The sequence below is a fragment of the Neofelis nebulosa genome, chromosome 7 (assembly GCF_028018385.1).
Source record: "Neofelis nebulosa isolate mNeoNeb1 chromosome 7, mNeoNeb1.pri, whole genome shotgun sequence".
Lineage (NCBI taxonomy): Eukaryota > Metazoa > Chordata > Mammalia > Carnivora > Felidae > Neofelis > Neofelis nebulosa.
The window spans coordinates 58,830,579-58,851,467 of record NC_080788.1 but is presented as its reverse complement, the minus strand read 5'-3'; the positions used below and the strand labels follow the sequence as shown (position 1 = coordinate 58,851,467).

The 20,889-nt window shown below is 41.9% G+C and overlaps 1 protein-coding gene across 2 annotated transcripts in view; it reads left to right on the top strand.

Moving 5' to 3' along the window:
• Positions 1–20,687, top strand: part of SQOR (sulfide quinone oxidoreductase) — a 48,629-nt gene extending 27,942 nt beyond the window's left edge. For both annotated transcript variants that reach the window (XM_058737851.1, XM_058737850.1), the window contains exons 4-10: positions 2,859–2,912; positions 5,269–5,463; positions 7,468–7,677; positions 13,445–13,628; positions 18,688–18,755; positions 19,040–19,218; positions 20,369–20,687. In XM_058737851.1, the coding sequence (XP_058593834.1) occupies positions 2,859–2,912; positions 5,269–5,463; positions 7,468–7,677; positions 13,445–13,628; positions 18,688–18,755; positions 19,040–19,218; positions 20,369–20,426 (948 nt within the window). In that variant the 3' untranslated portion in view covers positions 20,427–20,687. The remainder of the gene's footprint in view (positions 1–2,858; positions 2,913–5,268; positions 5,464–7,467; positions 7,678–13,444; positions 13,629–18,687; positions 18,756–19,039; positions 19,219–20,368) is intronic.
• Positions 20,688–20,889: the final 202 nt, after the last annotated feature.

The window sequence follows — 20,889 nt, the reverse complement described above, 5'->3', positions numbered from 1 at the left end:
AATACCTATCTCACCCACTAGGCTGAGTTCTTGGAGGGGTAGGAAATGTATCTTTATTGTTCGGTGTTATCTGTCCAGGACCTAGCACAAGATCTGTCACATAGAAGGTGCTCCATAAATATTTGTGAACAAATTGTGTCTCAGTTTCTTTATCTGTATAAAATGGGACTAGTAATACCACCTCTACCTCATTGGGTTATTTTGAGGATTAAACGGATTAAAACATGTGAAGGATTAAAAAAATTTGTTTTAATGTTTAATGTTTGTTTATTGTGTGTGTGTGTGTGTGTGTGAGAGAGAGAGAGAGAGAGAGAGAGAGAGAGAAAGAGAGAGAGAGAGAGATAAAGCATGAGTGAGGCAGGGACAGAGAGAGAGAGAATCCGAATCCAAAACAGAATCCAAAACAGGCTCCAGACTCTGAGCTGTCAGCACAGAGCACCACATGGGACTCAAACTCATGAACCAGGAGATCATGTCCTGAGCTGAAGTCGGATGCTTAACTGACTGAGCCACTCAAGCACCCCAAAACATGTGAAGGATTTAGAGCCGTGCCCTGCACAGAGTGCATGCTCAAGAAATGTTACTGTTATTATGTTTTAAAGAATACCTGAAAAAAAGGAACAGGAAATTCTTATTAAGTACCTACTATGTGCCAGCATAGTTCTTGACTGCTGACTGACTGAAAGCAGTTTACAATCTGTGAACCTATGTTGGAGCTCTTTTCCCAAATCACTTGGGAATCACAAATCACAAACATTTGCTAAGCAAAAGAGACATTTGCTTAGCAAATGAGCCTAGAATTTTGCAATGGAGGACATCCTATCTACTAAGTTATTAGTATCAGAGTTTACTGCCCCCATTCCCCTGTATAAAATTAGAATATTTGCCTGTATTTAGCCTTCTGGCAATGTCTACACTGTTCTCTGTCATTGCTCAAAAGTCTTGTCTACAAATTTTTGAAATTCCTTAGAATTTAGATCATCTGGCCTCAAAACTTGAATTCATTCAGAAGGCTTGAGGCTTTCTTTTTGTTCTTTGCTCTTTTAGGGTTTATTCTCCCTTAATGATTTTTTTTTTCATAATCTTAAACTTGACAGTTACTAGTCCTTAAAAATAATCAATATTATGCTCTTATTAGACAGTCAGGGCAGATACGAACCAAAGGTTTTTCTTGTTGATAGTGTTCATGTTTTGCCTGTAGATCATCACCTCCCGCTCCGACCCCATGTCCCATCTGACCTCACATACCCTGAAGACTCAACATAGTTCAGTCAGGTAGTTAATGGGCCTGGTACAGTTTCCTACAGAACAAGGAGTTTCAGGGCACAGCTGTCATGAATAGACAAATCATAAGGAGGAAGATGTGTATATTATCCACTTTGAAAAATTATATATTTCATAAACAACTGAAACCATCCATCCATCCACCCATCAAACATTACTGAGCTCCTCACTTTAATTTAGTGGCTGTGCTAGATTCTAGGAATATAAAGAATAAGACCTAACCTTTATCTTCTGGGAGTCATCAATGTAGTGGAAGGAGACATTACTCCTATATAATAGCACCAGTGCTATAATGCATCATGTACACCACACTAAGAGAGCTCCCAGAAGGAGCCAGTGGGGAGGAATCATTGGAAGGCCTCACTGTAGAGGTGACCTTGGAGCTGAGCCTCCTGGATCCCAGGGCAAGACCTCTGCAGAAGCTTGCTGCCCATGGATCCCCAGCCTGAGCCAAGCACTCTCTGGTCTTGGAGTTCTCTCTCTTCAATTGTGACCTGCTCCGCTCGCTGCTCTGCTTCTCCATTTAGTACAAGATTGTGATAATTAATTACAATCCATTTCTCCTTTCTGGGCTCCTGACTTTCATTACAATCATTCTCCACCTCTAGTTTTCAGGGCAAGTCCTATTTCTTTCTTTCTTTCTTTCTTTCTTTCTTTCTTTCTTTCTTTCTTTCTTTCTTTCTTTCTTTCTTTTTCTTTTATGTTTATTTATTTATTTTGAGAGACAGAGACAGAGAGACAGAGAGAAAAGGAGAGAGAGAATTCCAAGCAAGTTCTGTGTTGTCAGCACAGAGCTGGAGGTAGGGCTCGATCTCACGAACCAAAAGATCATGACCTGAGCCAAAATCAAGAGTTGGATACTTAACTGACTGAGCCACCCAGCTGCCCCTGCAAGTTCTGTTTCTTTATATCCTTTTTGCTTACACTCTTCTGGCCTCAACTTGTCTTCCTTCTGATCTTAAACCCACATTTCCATCATGATAAATATGGATACTTTGCCCTTGGCATGAGTGATCACAATACCCATGTTTAAAGAGGGAGCTTTTAGGTTATAAATAGATCATTAAGTAAGATCAGGTACATTATATCACATTTTTTTCCATGGCCCTCAAAAGAGCAGTTTCTCACAATGTTGGTCCAATCCACACGACAGGTCAGATTTGCTTGGGATTCACACATCACTCCATAGATTTTAAAGAAAGTTGATTGTCTTTTAAGATGAGGAAGTGATTCTCCCACCCCTCAGCATGAGAAAGTGTTAACACAGGCACCATACAAATAATTGTGACTTCTTTGTATCGCTGTCCACTATGTAAAAATACAGGAGTCTCAAGCCCTTGCGGGGGGTGGTTATACAATACAGTACCTGCGAAACAGTGAGGTGTGAGGTGACAGAGAATGGCAGACGTGATGGCAAACTGGAGTGTGCCTCCCTCCCTGTGCCCTGCCCATCAACCACAGCCTCAAGGCATACACATTAAAAAATGGAAACATGATGGTGGCCGCACAGGGGTGGGGCTGAGGGCTGCCGCTCCTGGGATCCTGGTCTAAAATGTTACTGTTTTGTGTTGCAGATCTCCTACAAATATCTTATTATTGCTCTTGGAATCCAGCTGGACTATGAGAAGGTACTATTTTAAGATTTATTTATTTACTTTTGAGAGAGAGAGAGAGAGAGAGAGAACACAGGGGAGGGGCAGAGGGACAGGGAGAAAGGGAGAGAGAATCCCAAGCAAGCTCTGCCCTGACAGTGTGGAGCCCACCACAGGTCTTGAACTCAAGAACTGTGAGATGATGACCTGAGCTGAAATCAAGAGTCCGACGCTTAATGGACTGAGCTACCCAGGCACCTGAGAAGGTACCGTTTTAAACTACTTCTGTGTTACACTGGCCTACTTATGCTAAGATCAAATGCTGTATTTAGTTGCTTTGTATTCGTTTTGACAAGAAACATTTCTAAGGGATCCTCTTAGTTTTTTTTTTTTTTTTTTTTTTTCTTCTCAGTGGTCTTTTTATGGTTTTTGAAAAATCATCTCTAAGATTCTGTCAGTGATAATGATATATTTTAGCTTTAAGCTTCAGTCTGAGTTTAGTATGTCCATCCCTAATGGCAGTTCTTGCAAAACAGCAGGGTTTTTCACACTCACAGGAAAACTACCTTGCTGTGTAGGACTGAGTTGCCTCTTCCCCTCCCAAGCTCCATGGAGTCCCTGCAGTGTGAGGTCCTGCTCCCTGGCCAGCTCGGCCAAAGGGGGAGTGAGGTCTCCTCTCTTTCTGTGACTCTCCCTGCCCCTCTCTGCTCCCGAGTTCCCAGGGAAGCAACTTGAATTGGATGAGGAGTCATAAACGGCCCTTTGTGACCAGTCTCCCTAAAATAAACCTGGTTACCACTTTGTGGCACCTTTTTCCTTGACAACAATGTCTTCAAACTAGAGAAAAGTGATGAGGGAGATAAAAGATCAGCTGTTTGTTTGTCTCTTGGATAGTGCGTTTTGCTTTGGGAACCAGGAAGTATGGAGGTCGTGTGAGAAGAACCCTAGGCAGTGGTCAGGAGCCTCGGCATCTGGTTCTGTAAGATTCTAGGTGGGTCTCTCAACCTTGCTCTCCTCAGTTTCCTCGTCTGTGTCTAGGAGCCAGTACTGTTTTCCTACCTGCCTCAGAGGCATGCAGCGAATATCCACTGTTAGCATGGGGTGAAACTTCAGAAACATTAAAATACAAGGTGATTCTATAATAATAATGATAATCATAATGATGATGATTGTTGAGACTGCTGATATTATAACTACTTAAACTGCAGCAGGAGATATGATCAGAGAAATGGTTGCTTTTTACACCAAGGAGGAGACCATAGCCCTCTGTTTCCTTGAGAGCTGAGGGATGTGCGTGTTGAGTGGTGGCCCTATGGCCTGGAGAGCAGCTGGCAGGGTTCTGAAGGACCAGTGCATCTTGATGACTGTTGTTTGACAGTTCTCTGCTCTTGCTGGAAGAACTGGTGCCTGAGTCTCAACTCAATCTATTCCATCTTCATTGTCCTCTATCAACCTCCTAACATTTAGGACAAGCGCCCAGGTAATCTTCCTGGCAGGAATACACTAACACTTATGGAGCACTTACTGCGTGGGTGTTATTTTCCCAAGCGCTTTCCATGCATGGTTTCACATGCTTCTGCCAACAAACCTCCGAAGCAGTTACTTTTATCCCCATTTTATAGGTGAGGAACATAAACTTCTTGGTGTACATTAGAACCACCCAGAGATCCTGTTAAAACAGATTTCTGGGCTTGCCCCTGAGTTTCTGAGTCAGTAGGTCTGGGTGGGGCCTGATAATTTGCATTTCTAGGAAGTTCCCGGGTACCATACTTTGAAACCCCACTGGCTCAGGGATATTAGGTAATTTACCCAGGGTCATAACACTTGTAAGTAGAAAAGCTGGGACTCAAGCCAGATCTGTGGGGTTCCCAAGTCCATGTTTTTAATTACCTGCCCTTACTGCCTTTGCCAAGAGTCTGATATGGTACAACCTTCGATAATGGGTAGTTGACGTTTGCGATTATTGACAGTATGGGTCTTGGTTCTGTCTGTCATTCTTCTTCTTCCCAGGATGGCAGCTCGTTCTCCAAAAGGGAAGTATGGCTGGCTTCTTGTCCTCCCTGTGATGGTGGGAAGAGGTCTGTCCAAATCATGGTCTCAAGGCCAGGGAGGCGAAGGGGTTCCCTGGGGCTGGGCCCATTCTGCGGGTTGACAGTTGACTTCAGGTCCCACAGCCCTGGTCTTAGCAGATCCCTCACCCACCTACCTGCCTGCTCTAATGTGTGTGTGAATACTGGGGGATAATAATTGGACTGAAATACTTGAGAGGTTATAGAAATGGCAGAGAACAAAGGCTCTAAACAAGAGTTTTTGCACTTTGGTCAAAAAATTTACACTCCTGTGAATTTGCACTTCTGTTAAAAAACTAGTTTCTTGCTGTGCTTTCTTGCAGATTAAAGGCTTACCTGAAGGTTTTGAGCATCCCAAAATTGGGTCCAATTATTCAGTGAAGACAGTAGAGAAGACATGGAAAGCTTTGCAGGACTTCAAGGAGGGCAATGCTGTCTTCACCTTCCCGAATACCCCTGTAAAGTGTGCTGGGGCCCCCCAGAAGATCATGTATTTGTCAGAAGCCTATTTCAGGAAGGTATGCTTCCTGTCCAGGGACAGAGACAAGGAGGGCAGACGGTGCTAATAAAGAGATGCCAGAATTCCATTTTGTCCTTGTCACAATACCTTTTTGATTTCTCAATTTTTATTACATATGTACAAAATTATATAATTGGTGGCTTATAAACTAGAAAAAAAGGAAGTCCCTATAATCCAATTACTCTGATATAGCTGCTGTTATCAATTTGACACATCCTTCTATTTTTTTTCCTGTACATTTTTTAACATGGTTACAATCATACCATGCAAATTTAGATGTACTCATTGTTATTAAATAGTCTTTGTAACATACTTTCTAATGTGTATATAGAAATCTACTGGGGAGCCGTGTTAGACATTGTTTAAATATTTCCATAAAGTTGGACAATTTGTTGTACATTGTTTGTTCTTACACATACAGTATCCTCAATTGCTCCCGCTTAAGTTCAAGGTTATGTATATTTTCAGGTTCTTAATAAACATCATTGAGAATACAGTAGGCAAATGCCAATTCTAAAGACAAAAAAAAAAAAATGTTGACCTAGAACTTCAAACCTTAGTGGAAAGAGGTATTTGGGTGGGGACACTTCCAGCATTCCTCAAAGATACATGTCAGAGCCAGTGTCCACAGCTTGAGTATACCTGGCATGAAGCTCCGGGAAGCTGCTCTCACCCTCCGGCCCTTGTGTGACATGTCACATGTGGTTTACCACAGCGTGGTCTGACTTGAGGCAGTGTCAGGATTCAAAGCAGTCTGTGGTTCTGTAAAGGGACAGGTGAGAGAAGGGGAGAGAAGGGAAGGGGCAGGTGGGACCAAAGAACCTTTGGACGTGTGCTTGGAACCACACTGGGAAGCCTTCATCTGAGTTATGCAAACCTGCGCCAACTCCCCCGGGGAATTAAGCAACAGTCGGACTCATCATTTCTCTTTCTTTTTTTAAATTTTTTTATTATTTATTTTTTTTAAATATGAAATTTATTGTCAAACTGGTTTCCATACAACACCCAGTGCTCATCCCAACAGGTGCCCTCCTCAATACCCCTCACCCACCCTCCCCTCCCTCCCACGCCCCGTAAACCTTCAGTTTGTTCTCAGTTTTTAAGAGTCTCTTATGTTTTGGCTCCCTCCCTTTCTAACCCTTTTTTTCCCTTCCCCTCCCCCATGGTCTTCTGTTAAGTTTCTAAGGATCCACATAGGAGTGAAAACATATGGTATCTGTCTTTCTCTGTACAACTTATTTCACTTAGCATCACACTCTCCAGTTCCATCCACGTTGCTACAAAAGGCCATATTTCATTCTTTCTCATCTTTTCTATTTCTAAGAAATGGCTTCTGATTTAAGAGAATTCCTGGATGGCACATCCTTTGGAGGTTTTCACCCACCTCACTTCTTTCAAATAGTATGATTCAGCTGAGCAAATCTGAAAAGGAACTGAACAAAGGAAAAGGGGAGGAGACGAGTTGTTTCTTCCTTCCTGGAATTGTCTCTGCAAAACTCTTTTCTTCTAAGTCTTGGACAGCTGAGAGGAAGTTTCTCTTTCAGGCGCCATAAGATCTTAGGCATCTGGGAGAATATTAGCCTCTGAAACATACGAAGAATTCTAGTGTGTATGAGCCAGTGGGATGGGAACTTTGTTCACTACTGTTTCTGCAGCACCTAGAACAGTGCCTGACCAGCTCTAGGACCTCATTAAGTATTTATTGAGTGAATGAACAAATGAGTATATGAATAAATAGTTCAGCCCATCTTTCCCTGGACTTGACCTTCATCTCTGGCCTGCAAATAAGCAGTGCCCTCTTAACCCCCCCAACTCAAATGTGCCCTTAGTTGCTGTGTCACTGGCAGAAAGTAAGAAGGAGGCCTCGCCCCACCAGTGCCTAGTGATAGAGAAAGCTGGTGAGCTCTCTTGTAAGGGTTTTAATTCTTGTGTAAGTTAAAAAACGAAGTGGCTGAAGTAATGCTTTGGTGTCGGCTGTTTCTGTTCTTTCCTTTTTTCCCAGACAGGGAAGCGATCCAAGGCCAATATCATCTTCAACACTTCCCTCGGAGCAATTTTTGGGGTTAAGAAGTACGCTGCTGCCCTGCAGGAGATCATCCAGGAGAGGGACCTCACTGTTAACTACAAGCAAAACCTCATTGAAGTCCGAGCCGATAGACAAGAGGCCGTTTTTGAGAATCTGGACAAACCTGGAGAGACCCAAGTGATTTCAGTGAGTGGTGAGGTCCAGCTGTCGGTGAAACACTGCCCTAGATGCCGACAACACTGTGGCTCCCTCCTCCCTGTTGCCCTCTGCATGCTGGGGGAGGCTGGTTCCAATGAGCATATTAGGGCAGTAATAGGAGAGAAGGTGGACTAGAATGGATGGGGAAGAGAAAGAGGGGGGCTGCATGCATGGGAGCTGAGGAGGGTTTATCTCCTGGTTTCAAGTGAATTTATATCCTATTTTGTATCTCCACTTTTCTTCTACTGAGTCACTTGAAGCAGCCAAAAATATTTGATGACTTCAGGTTTGCCTAGAATTCAGGAAGGGCTTCCTTAAATGGAGGATTTGATGATTTCTCTATTTATGCTGTGTGAGAAACAGCCTTGTTTGTGGGTAGTTTACAGGTGACAGGGGTGTCTTTCCCCTGTGGAAGAGGATGTCTTTAAACATCTTTCACTGGTGGGGCGCCTGGGTGGCTCAGTCGGTTAAGCGTCCAACTTCAGCTCAGGTCACGATCTCGCGGTCTGTGAGTTCAAGCCCCGCGTTGGGCTCTGGGCTGATGGCTCAGAGCCTGGAGCCTGCTTCCAATTCTGTGTCTCCCTCTCTCTCTGCCCCCTCCCGCATTCATGCTCTGTCTCTCTCTGTCTCAAAAGTAAATAAACTTAAAAAGAAAAAAGCATCTTTCACTGGTGCACAAAAGGAAGCACTTCAAAATCCTTGAAAGGTGTTTTGGAGCCATACCCTAACTTGGGAAGATTGAGCCTCTGTACATGGGCTTGGATCCTGTGTGTTTCTTCTTCTTCTGCTGTGTAGCAGGAATAGTACTTTTGTAGAGGCTTATGAGGATTAAGAACAAGATGTAAAGGCATCTGGAGAAGCATACATGGGAGAATCGTTTGTTTATATCACTCTGGCAAGAGCCGTTAGCGACGAGAAAACAGCGCATAGTGACATTTTATTCATTCAGCAATTTTAGAGGAATGAAGGGTTCCATAAAAAAGGAATTTTGAAGTGAACCAACAACTAATCTTCTAAACATCAAAACTTCATGTTTTAGGCTTTTTAGTGCAGGCTTTTTCTAAAATGTATTGCACACATCTTTCCTTTCTTAAATGGTATGTATTGACTATCATTTAAGGTGTTACTGATGATTCAAAGTCATAATTTAAACTTTTATTTGCAAATAATCTTAAACTTAGAGAAGCTGCAAAAAATGCAAACAGTACGAAGGAAACTGTATACTGTGTAGCCTTTACCTAGATTCATTTATTTTCATTTTATCCAATTGGCTTTATCATTTGATCTCTCTCTCTCTCCACATATAATGTAATGTAGTATGATGTGACATGATATAATATTCCCAAAGCATCTAAAGGTAAGTTATATACATCATACATCATGGCCATTTACCTAAATTCTTTGCTGTAAATCTGTTGAGAGATCCCTCTTCTCTTGCATAACCATAGTACAGTATCAGTTCGGTAATTTAGCATGGATACAATATTTTAATCTACCATTTGTATTTGTTTTGTTGATTGACCCAATAGCACTTATAGCATGCTCCAGGGCAGAACCCAGTCAACAGGCAGGTATTGCATTTATTTGTGATGTCTCTTGAACATCCTTTGATCTGGGACATTTCCATAGCCTTTTCTGGTGGATATTTTGGAATAATACAGCCCCCCTCTCCGCTTTTATTTTTTAATAGCATGTTCCTCAGTTGGGGTTTGTTTATATTTTCTTGTGATCAGTTTCAGGCTCTGCATTTTAAGTTTATTTATTTATTTTTGCTTTAAGAGAGCAAGTGGGAGGGGGCAGAGAGAGAGGGGGACAGAGGATCCGAAGCGGGTTCTGTGCTGACAGCAGAGAGCCTGATGTGGGGCTCGAACTCACGAATTGCAAGATCATGACCTGAGCTGAAACCAAGAGTCGGATGCTTAATTGACTGAGCTACCAGGTGCCCCTCAGGCTCTACATTTTTAGACTGAAATGCTGTTTAAGCAATGTCGTGTCTTTCTGGTGTATCACATTTGAAAGCACATGATGGTCACCTGCCCCTCATTAATGATATTTATTTTGATCACCAGTCAAAAGATGGCCCAATTTCTCCACTGTATATTGTTATTCTTTTCCTCCTTTGCTACTAATAAGTCTTGGGGGGTGGGGAGACACTTTAAGACCAAGCAAATACCCTACTCCCTCCTCATTAGGTTTCCCACTGGATTTATCATCCACTGATAATTTTTGCCTAGTCCAGTCTTTATTATGGTGGTTGCAAAATGATGATTTTTCCAATCAAGCGTTCTGTCCACCTTTAACAGTAAGCTGTTGGCATTCTGTCTGCAAAAGCCCTCCTTTCTCTCAGTTCATTAGTTACAGGTATAAATTCATGAATTCTTTTTTTTGCCTCCAATGGTTTGTAATTCATTACTGTCCTTAACTCATTACTGTCCTTTTGGCACTCAAACTGTCCCAGATTTGGCCAGTAGGAGTCCTTTCAAGATGGCTATGTCCTTGTGACATGTCGCCATCATATTTTGAGCACGTTCTTGCTTTCTGGTGTCACAGGGTGTCCTAGGCTCACCTAGTATGTACTTGCCCCAGCTCAGGGTCATTATTTTGAATAGCTTTTATAAAGTTATGCTCCTAGAGCCTCCTAGGGCTAGTTATCACTTTATAAAAGGGTCTCAAAGTACTTTGCTATTTTATTTTGTATGTGTCCTTTTTGTGGCTTTCCAGTTTTCTTCTTTCTTGGCTGTCAGGCAGTCGTGAGTGACGTTAGAAGGTCCCTCCCACTTCAGCTCCTTTAAGCTGCTGCTGTTAATTCTTTATTGGCTGGAAAATGAGATAGCCAAACTTGTTTGATTTTATGTAAAGTAACAGCGAGTGGGCTACAAGTGAGGGCCCACAACATACTTTTCTGAGCAAACTATATGGGCTTGAGTGCATGAACTTCATTTTGTTATTTGGTCTTTTTCACTTTGGTTCTCAGCTGTGCTGTGGATTGTTGAAGTTGCAGATAGAAACTTGGATATGTAAATGGTTATTGTTCTTCTAAAGGGTTTATAAAGAAAAGAGATATTTGTGTCTGTTTTAAATGATAGGATGTCAGGTCAGAATTTCTTTCCAGACCCAATTCCACTCTTAAAATATGAATTTCAAAAAATCTACCAAAAGGCGTTAAAGTAGCGGCTCTCAGCCCTGGCTGCACATTGGAATCACCTGGGGAGCTTTTAAACGCTCTGATGTCTGGGTCTAACCCCCAGATTTTGATTAATTAGTTTGGGGGTGTGGACTGATGATTGGGCGTTTCAAAAGTTCCTCTAATAATTCTCATGTACAATCAGGATTGAGAACTACTACTGTAAGGAATTAAAAAAAAAAAGAAAAGAAAAGAAAAAGAAAGCCTATAGCCTAACCCCCGCAGTGTTCAATGGTCAACTGTGATGTATTTCTTTTTTTTTGTTGTTGTTTTATTTATTTTGAAAGAGAGAGAGAGAGAGCCTGAGAGAGAGCATGAGCAGGGGAGGGGCAGAAAGAAAGGGAGAGAGCGGATCCCCAGCAGGCTCAGAGTGGAGCCTGATGCACGGCTGGAACTCATGAACTGTGAGATCATGACCTGAGCTGAGATTAAGAGTTAGATGCTTAATGACTGAGCTACCCAGGGACCCCTGTAATGTATTTCTTTATAGGTAAACAAATGGAAGGTAAAGTGACTTACCATATAATAACATTCTGTTTTTCCTTGTAAATGGACCTGTTCCTTCAAGCCAGAGCTTCTAAGACTGTTACCTACAGGTTTCATGTGTCAGAATCTCTAGGAGATTTTGTTCAAGTGCAGATTCCTATGCCTCACCCAGACCTACTGGATTGGGATCGTGGGGTGGTGGGGCCCAAGAATCTGCATTTCCCACAGGTCTCCCAAATGCTGCTTATAAACATTAAAGTTTGAAAACCACTACCCTGAATAGATTATTTATATTAATGAAGGAGAACCAAGTTATCTGTCACACACAGTTTGTGGAAATAGTGGATAAAGAGCAAGTTACAACTAAATGCCAATGTTATTTTTTAATAAATCTATAAAGCAGACCCTAGTATATCTTTTGTAGGATATTAGTTTGAGTAAAACTTCATGCCTTTATGATGATTGTATGGAAATATTTAACTTTTCTTCTAGCAAAGATGTGTGGAATTCATGTGTGCTTGTGAAATTTAAGCACATTAATGCCAGTAGGTAGATATGTCTCTGGTAAGACTTAGCCCTCAGCTAAAAAAAAGTGGTTCTACTTAACTATGGAAAAACAGACATAGCCTTCATAATTTGGTGGCTGATGGCTGTTGGATTCCATACATTATCCTGCAGACATGTGCTCAGTCTCCATGTTCATTAGCACAGCCAGCCTCAGGAACCCGTCCCCTTAAGGAACCCAAGATGACCTTGCAGAGGAGCAGAGCCTATTGACAGCTCTCCTTTACTTTAAGGTTAATTAAGCTTATAATTGTTTGGGAGGAGGAATACATACAAGTCACCTCCTTACTTCCCTCTGCTGTAGAGAACTGACCAGCCCTGACAAGGGCTGGGCCTCCTCAGAGAAACCAGGGGCTATGGACTGCCACAAGGTGGGGATTGTCTTAAGACACTAAATTTTCTCCTTAGTGAAATGTTTTGGAGCTCTTAAATCAGTTTGAAATTGCTAGATGGAGTTTGTGAACAATAATAAAAAGAATAGGAAGGATAAACCACAAAAATATTACATAAGCAAATAAGTACTACATAAACAATACATTAAATGAGCCATCCAAATTGATCAGGGTGGGTTAGTGCACTGCTACCAAGGGTAACGTTGATACAGGTTTTCTGGGAAAAATACACAAACAGACAAACCATCCTGCCCCCCTAGACTGTTCAGTAAACCTATTACTGAATCAGATCACTCTCTCCTCCAAAATGCTAGCCGATATTCTCACCACCCTTTATGTCATATTTTTTTTTATTAAAAATTTTTAAAATGTTTATTATTTATTTTTTAGAGAGAGAGACAGATAGAGCATGAGGAGGAGGGGAGGGGCAGAGAGAGAGGAAGTCACAGAATCCAAAGCGGGCTCCAGGCTCCGAGCTGTCAGCACAGAGTCTCATGTACAGCTCGAACTCACAAACCATGCAATCATGACCTGAGCCGAAGTTGGATGCTCAACTGACTGAGCCACCCAGGCGCTCCCTTTTATGTCATCTTAAGTTGGTGTTCCAATGGTTTCCTTTATGTGTTTTGAGAGTTGATCCATGTTTGAAAATGGTGCTCACTTACCAGCCCCGAACATGACCTTTGTGGGTTTCAGCGACTCTGAGCACCACTTTGCGGAATAAAACGGAAGTAACGGACTTTACAAGTAGTCAGCTGAGGGTCAGGCAGAGAGCAACCGAGAAACACCACTTCCTTTGTTTTAGTAATAATAGAAACATCAGTGGGTTCTTTCAGAATGTGAGTGAGGTTCATTCCAGTGCTTCTGATTTCCCCACGCCTCTGGCCAAAAGGATCATGTTGACTCTGTATGGGGAAACAACATCAACTGAGTGAGTGGTTAGTTGTATCACCACGCTGCATGGAAGCATGGAAAACCTTGGAGGGGGTGTGTATTAGGACAGCCACTGAGTATACAGTGTGCCATGCAGCCATAGTATGGTGTATGGGTAAGGGAGATCAGGGGACAGCTGTGGGGCTGTAGAAATACTGCAATAAACAGAAGTTTGGATGCTTTCCTTTTTTTGTAGTATGAAATGCTTCACGTGACCCCACCAATGAGCCCGCCAGATGTCCTCAAGACAAGTCCCGTGGCTGACGCTGCTGGTTGGGTGGATGTGGATAAAGAAACTCTGCAGCACAAGAAATACCCAAATGTGTTTGGGATTGGGGACTGCACTAACCTTCCCACATCAAAGACCGCTGCTGCAGTAGGTAAGAGAACGAATGAGCTATGTTCCGACTCTCTTAGAATGATGTTACCCTAAGGCACCATCATAACAAAAACCAAAGCCTGGCACAAACAGCATTCCATTCGTAAGGAAACTTTTGTGGCCTCAAAATGACTTCAACCTCCCTGACACACAGGCTAGCTGTTGATGAACGTGGTGTCATATGAAGAGTAAAGAGTAGCATCACCTCCTCTGCCCTTTGTAGGTCAGGGTGGTTGTTTACAGAGGAGGGGGCATTAGAGAGAGGGTACCACTCTTCCAGCTCTGCAATTCTTTTGCTTCTCATACTGCCATACTCGTATCCTTGGCCTTTTTTTGGCCTGTGACCCTAGGCGGGTTGGCTATTTTTCCTTCTGCTTGAAACACCATAAAGCTAGGGAAGCGTTTGTTTCCACAGAAAACACATGCGAGTCAATGAAAGCTTGCAGACCAGAAAATTGTTCTGTTAGGACAAATACAGTGGAGCATGCCCTGATTGGTACACGATTGAGGCCTCAGCCTGGAAAACGAAATTCTTTACCTCCATGTTCTGCACTAGCAGTGATGAGGAGAATTGCCTTTTAGATGCTGTCCTCTGTAGATAGGGATGGTCTTCTCCACATGCTATAAAACACAGACATCCCTGTTGGTTGGGTTGGTAGTGTTTTTGTGGGAATTGCATACCTGCAGAACATGTTGTGTTACTGTCACTATTTCAACCTATTTCCTTTCTAGGAAACCCGCTGAATATCTTTTTCATTATTAAAAATAATTCCCTCGCAATTTTTTATTTTAAAAATCTCAAACCTATGACAAATTTGAAACAAAGCACAATGAATTTCATAGGCCCCTCAGATATTAACCAATTATTATCTTTTGTAGTATTTGCTTTATTACTCTATGTACATTTTTTGCTGAGTCATTTGAAAGCAAGTTAAAAAAATTTTTTTTTAATGTTTATTTATTTTTGAGAGAGAGAGAGGGAGACAGAGTGTAAGCAGGGGAGGGGCAGAGAGAGAAGGAGGCACAGAATCTGAAGCAAGCTCCAGGCTCTGAGCTGTCAGCACAGAGCCCGACGTGGGGCTTGAACTCATGAGCCATGTAATCATGACCTGAGCCAAAGTGGGATGCTCAACGACTGAGCCACACAGGTGCCCCCTGAAAGCAATTTTTGACAATAATACCTCGCCCCCAAATACTATTGTATTTCTTAAGAAAAAGGACTTTCTCCTCCATATCCACAAGGCCATTATCATGTCCAAGGAATTGAACACTGTATTATCTGATATATAATCATCTCATATACAATCCAGTTCAGATTTCTCCAGTTCTCCTTTATTACCCCCACCCCTACCCTCCCTTAAATCCATGAGTCAGTTAAGGGCCATACACTGCACTGGATGTCATGTCTTTTTGGTTTCCTTTAATCTGGAACAGGCCCTCAGACATTTTTTTACTTTCATGATATTGGCATTTTTGGAGACCAGGTTGGTTGTCTTGTAGAACATACATAATTTAGAGTTGTCTGGTGGTTTTCTTTCTTTCTTTTTTCTTTAAAGTTTATTTTTTATGTATTTTGAGAGGGAGAGAGAGAGAGAGAGAGCAGGAGGGGCAGAGAAAGAAAGGGAGAGAGACAGAATTTGAAGCAGGTTCTGTGCTGTCAGCACAGAGCCCAATGTGGGGCTTGAACTCATGAACTGTGAGATCATGACCTGAGCCGAAATCAGGAATCAGACACCTAACTGACTGAGCCACCCAGGTGCCCCTTTCTGGTTCCCCTTTCTGTTGGTTTTCTTCTTTCTTTCTTCCCTTTTTTTTTAAGTTTCTTTATTTTTGAGAGAGAGAGAGAGAGAGAGAGAGAGAGAGAGAGAGAGAGACATGCTGTGAACAGGGGAGGGGCAGAGAGAGAGAGGGAGACACAGAATCCAAAGCAGGCTCCAGGCTCTGAGCTGTCAGCACAGAGCCCCATGTGGGGCTCAAACTCAAGAGCCATGTGATAATGACCTGAGCAGAAGTCAGATGCTTAACTGACTGAGCCACCCAGGCGCCCCTGGTGGCTTTCTTAAGATTAGATTCAGGTTATCCATTTGGTAAGACCCTCTGTACATGAGGCTGTGTGCCTCCCACTGCATCACCTTGGGAGCCTCTTGTTAGCATGTCTTGTCCTTGGTAAGGCTAGATTTCATCACTGGGTGAAGGAGTGACCGTTAGTTCTCTCCACCGTAAAGGTATCTTTTCTCTTTGTGACTTATAGGTAGACTGTGAGACAATGCTTTCCATTTGCTTTTATCTTCTTGTAAGTCTGCTGAATTTATGTGGTGAGAATACCTGTGGGAGCACCTGGGTGACTCAGTCCATTAAGCGTCTGACCTCAGCTCAGGTCATGATCTCATGGTTCGTGAGTTTGAGCCCCACATCGGGCTCTGTGCTGACAGCTCAGAGCCTGGAACCTGCTTCGGATTCTGTCTCCCTCTCCCTCTGCCCCTCCCCGACTCGTGCTCTGTCTCTCTCTCTCTCTCAAAAATAAATAAACATTAAAAAAAATTTTTTTAAAGAAAATACCTGTGGATGCATATGAGGCCCAGATTACCCAGTCTGTGGCCTACTTCAAACAAACACATGTCATTCATCGTTCTGAATAGATAATATTAAATTTGATTAAATGGAAAGTTATAAGTGAAAAATCTTGCTCCCCGCCCTGTCTTGCATCTCTCTGCTCTGCTTCTTTGTTCCCCCTGACCATGTAGAGAGCATCCCCATTGTTTTTACCTGTTATTTTCCAGTCTGTATTCTCTTGCATGGTTGCTCCAGAATTTATTTAATGAGTCTACTCTTAATTTATATTTACGTTGTTTCCAATCCATTTGTATTTCAGACAGTGCTGTAGTGAATGCTTTTTTTTTTTTTTTTTTTTTTTTTTTTTTTTTTTTTATGTCATTTCACATTTCAGGAAGTAAATAACAGAAGTCCCAGTGTTCCCCAAGCAGATCTACGCTTTTCACTAGATTCCCTTCCCTGGGTCCTCTCAGTATCCCTGGCAATGCTCTCACTGGTTCTACTAATCCATCCTTGGCTTTACTTGCTACCCAGACAGGTGTTTTACCTCATTCTAGACCACTATGCTACTGTGGGTGACACCCCATCTTGCTACATTGAATCTAGTTTCCTGTGGCTCATGCCTCTTTCTCTTTCCCAAGATTCTCCCTTAATTACCCACAGCACAGCCAAGACCAGGATGTGGCATTAACAAAAGTTAAGTGAAGGTTTGGGCATAGCCAAAGGGGATTATAATACACGAAAAAAGTGCACAACAATTCACATACCCTTTCATACACACATACCTGGACAGTGTGACTGCTTCCTGGGTCCCAACCTCTTGGCAACTGGTACCCACCCAACATCTTCTCTCCTCTTCGTTGATCTTGATGCCCTGCTGCAGGCACCTCTTTGGAACTTCTCAGTTAAGATTCTAAACTCTGTACGGCCCTCAAAGGGGAACAAAGTTTTCCAAAAGGGAAATAGGATCTTTAGAGATGTTAAAACAATGAGGACAGCCAGTTAATCTTTTTAAAGCGGAATCATTTACTCCTCATTTTTTTGAAACTGCTCATTCGAGAAAAAAAATTATTGCTCTTTTGATGTGGGCATCAGTAAACTATACTCTGTGGGCCAAATGCAACCTGCTTCCTGTTTTTGTACAACTGGCTAGGAATGATTTTTACTGGTTAACATTTATAATCAATTTATGATAGGGGACATTGAGGTTCAGAAAAAAGAATTTCATTCTTCTTATTAGTAGACCTGTATTACAGAAAATTATTGTTATATTTTGGATTTTGTTAATAAACTTTTTTTTTCTCTCTTGGTACTTAATATCTTTGATATTTGCCTCTTGGCCCACAAGGTGTAAAATTTTCCTTTACAGAAAAAGCTTGTTGACTCCTGATTTTGGGGATTGCAAAACAACTGCTTTAATGAGTATTATACAGTATAAATCGAATCCATCTTTCCTCAAAAGCAAATCCAGTTTTCCACCTCGAGAGACACAAACTGCTTGTATTTTTAAAAGGGCAGTCTTAATTATTCAAAATTGAGCACAGACTGGGATTAGATGGTATTAAGGAATTATTGCTAATAATTCAGGTATATTGAATTGTGTTTGTATTTAAAAATTGCTATTGAGTTTGTATTTAAAAAGTTCCTCATATATCGGAGATATACACAGAAATATTTCTGGGTGAATTGTTGTGATGTTTGCCCTGAAAATACTCCAGAAAATAAAAGTAGCATCTGTGATGGGATAGATGAAACAAGAAAGATAAGAGTTTGAATATTTTCATAATAAAAATAGTAGTCTCCCACTCTTACCATCAAAAACAAAAACATCCGTCTACCTATCTAATTGTCTATATTTGGTCCAGCCTTAGCCAGGGCGCTCTAGTACAGAGGAAAGCTCACTGTGTTACCTAATTGAATATACCTGGGGCAATCTAGGCCGTCTGAACAAGAACAAAGGGACATATGAAAGTCTAGGGGATTCTGGACACACAGACCAAGTTGGTAACTATTGGCCCCTAGGAGTAGGGGGTCTGCGGTTGGGATAGGGCCACCCTAACAGTTTTCTTGTTTGGAGAGAGCTGGCTCTTGAGTTTCAAACTTAGAGAGGCATCTGTGTAGGCTTTTGATGAATTGAAGAACCCCTCCTGGTAGTGAGAACTTCAAGTGGTAAGATGAGTCATGTTCTAGTTAAAATTTAGAGGGATCGGTTAAGCATCTGGCTCAGGTCATGATCTCATGGTAATGAGTTCAAACTCCACATCAGGCTTTGTCCGCACTGACAGTGTGGAGCCTGCTTGGGATTCTGTCTCTCTGTCTCTCTGTCTGTCTGTCTCTTTCAAAAATAAATAAATAAACTTTAAAAAAGTTAAACATAATAAAACAATGAAAAAATCTAGAGGGATAGGGAATGGAGGCTTCTTAATTTGTCTACATTTATTTGCAAATTAGTTTTCTTGGAAAACCTAGATGCTTATACTTTTCTGACTTTTCCATTTCTCTTATAGCTGCCCAGTCAGGAATACTGGACAGAACAATTTCTCTGGTTATGAAGAATCAAACACCAACAAAGAAGGTTTGTATGCCTTGTAAGAACCACTGTCTGAATTATCATCTCTTATTCTGCCTGAAAGCAATGTTTTCCCACAATTCTGCCACTTCCTTAATAGGTGTCTCTAATATGGGCACTTTAATTTTTATCCTCAGTATATTTTTGTTATATAATTTCCATTTTTTCACTGTACAAAAATATTCAAGAACATAAAACCGTAATTACTTAGAGTAAATAATAAATTCTGAAGTATTATATAATGCCAGATAAAGAGCCACTTTCCAACTCAGTCTCACATGCAAATTTAGTATGATGGCTACACCTCGTGTCCACTGGTGACTGGCTACAACCGTGTGATTCTTGCGGAGTTTGACTACAACGCTCAGCCGCTGGAAACCTTCCCCTTTGACCAGAGCAAAGAGCGACTTTCCATGTACCTCATGAAGGCCGACCTGATGCCTTTCCTGTATTGGAACATGATGCTAAGGTAAGGTCATCGCCTAGGGTAGAGAGACACGCCTTTTGGCATATTGCACCGCCTTGTGCAGGGTGGTTGTCTCAAGGAAGCCTTCAAGCTACAGGAGACATCATGACCCAAGGCAGAAATGACACAGGGGATCTGCTTTGCTGTGTTGTTTCTTAGGGATTTGTGATGGCAGCCTATAAAGGATCTGAAACCTTAGCTGTGTTCTCTTGCTACTGGATTAATAACAACAACAACAACAACAACAACAACAACAACAGTAAATCAATTACACATGTCAAGTACTTTTTCATCTGACACCGTGTGTGTGTGTGTGTGTGTGTGTGTGTGTGTGTGTGTGTTCTAGGAAAAATAAAACATAGTGATTAAGAGCAAAAGCTTTGGAGTCAGACCTGTGCCCTGAGTCCTGCTTCTGCCATTTACTAGCTGTGTGTCGTAGGGCAAGTTGCTTAACTACTCTCATCTACAAAATGAACTTAACATCACAGGATGAAGATCAATGAGATGACATATAAAAAGCTACATAGTAGGCATTCAATAAGTAAATAGAGTAATAAAAACTAAGATTCTCTTGGGTCAAAAAATGACAATCTCATTTCACTTGTCCAAACCCTTAAGAGATAGTTAAGTCAGGATATGTATATCAGTGATTTTGTCTTCAAGGGGACATTTGGCAATATCAGGAGACATGTTTGATTGTCACAACTGGAGGGGATGCTTGTGAGTATCTAGTGAATAGAGAGGCCAGAGATGCTGCTAACCATCTTAAAATGCACATGTCAGTCCCACAACAAAGAAATATCTGGTCCAAATTGTCAGTAGGGCCGTGATTGAGAAACCCTGAACTATACTTAATTTACAAGCAAATGAGAGTAGAAAGGATTGCAGTTTGCGTGTAGCAGAGGCTTCATACGGGTTTGCTGAGTTGCGTCTGCATGTCCAGGCTCACGTAGCAAGTCAGTGTCAAAGCCAGGATCCAAAGTATGTTGTCCCCTCATGATCATGGGATCTTTCTACCTCACTGGACAAGTCTTGCTTTATGTGCTGAGAAGCAAGCTGTGTGAGCAACTTGGCTTCCCTTTCAACATTCTGCTGCTGAAGTCACCCCCATCTTTTCTGAAACAAATAATCTTCTGTATGTCATTTCTTACAGGGGTTATTGGGGAGGACCAGCCATTCTGCGGAAGTTGTTCCATCTGGGTATGAGTTAAGGATGGCTCAACCCTTGCTCTCCTCGGATGGCTTCTGAACCCGAATCACAGTCATTGATTGACCAAGAGCAGCATGAAGAAGTTAAAACCTAACACTGTGCAAAGAGTTTACTGCTGGGTGATGGTGACCAAATGCCTCCTTTTTCAGTGCCTCTGGACAGCTACCTTGTGATATGCCCAGGATGAGTTTGATTCTTCAGAAATATTCAAATGAAAGATTAGATTTCTATTTTTTAAATAAAAGCTTGCCATTGATTGAGATTCTATGAGACAATTTTATCTTGACTGGTAGAATGACAAGTTACAGCAGTTGGGAGCGAAAATTGCTGGTGGGAGCTTGCCTGTTACCTACTGTGAGTGTTCTATTGATGGCTGATGCATTTTCGCCAGACCCTGTTTGGATTCACACAAAGTCACTCCAGGGAGAGTATTATTTCAAGTGGTGTGTGTGTGAGAGCCCTGA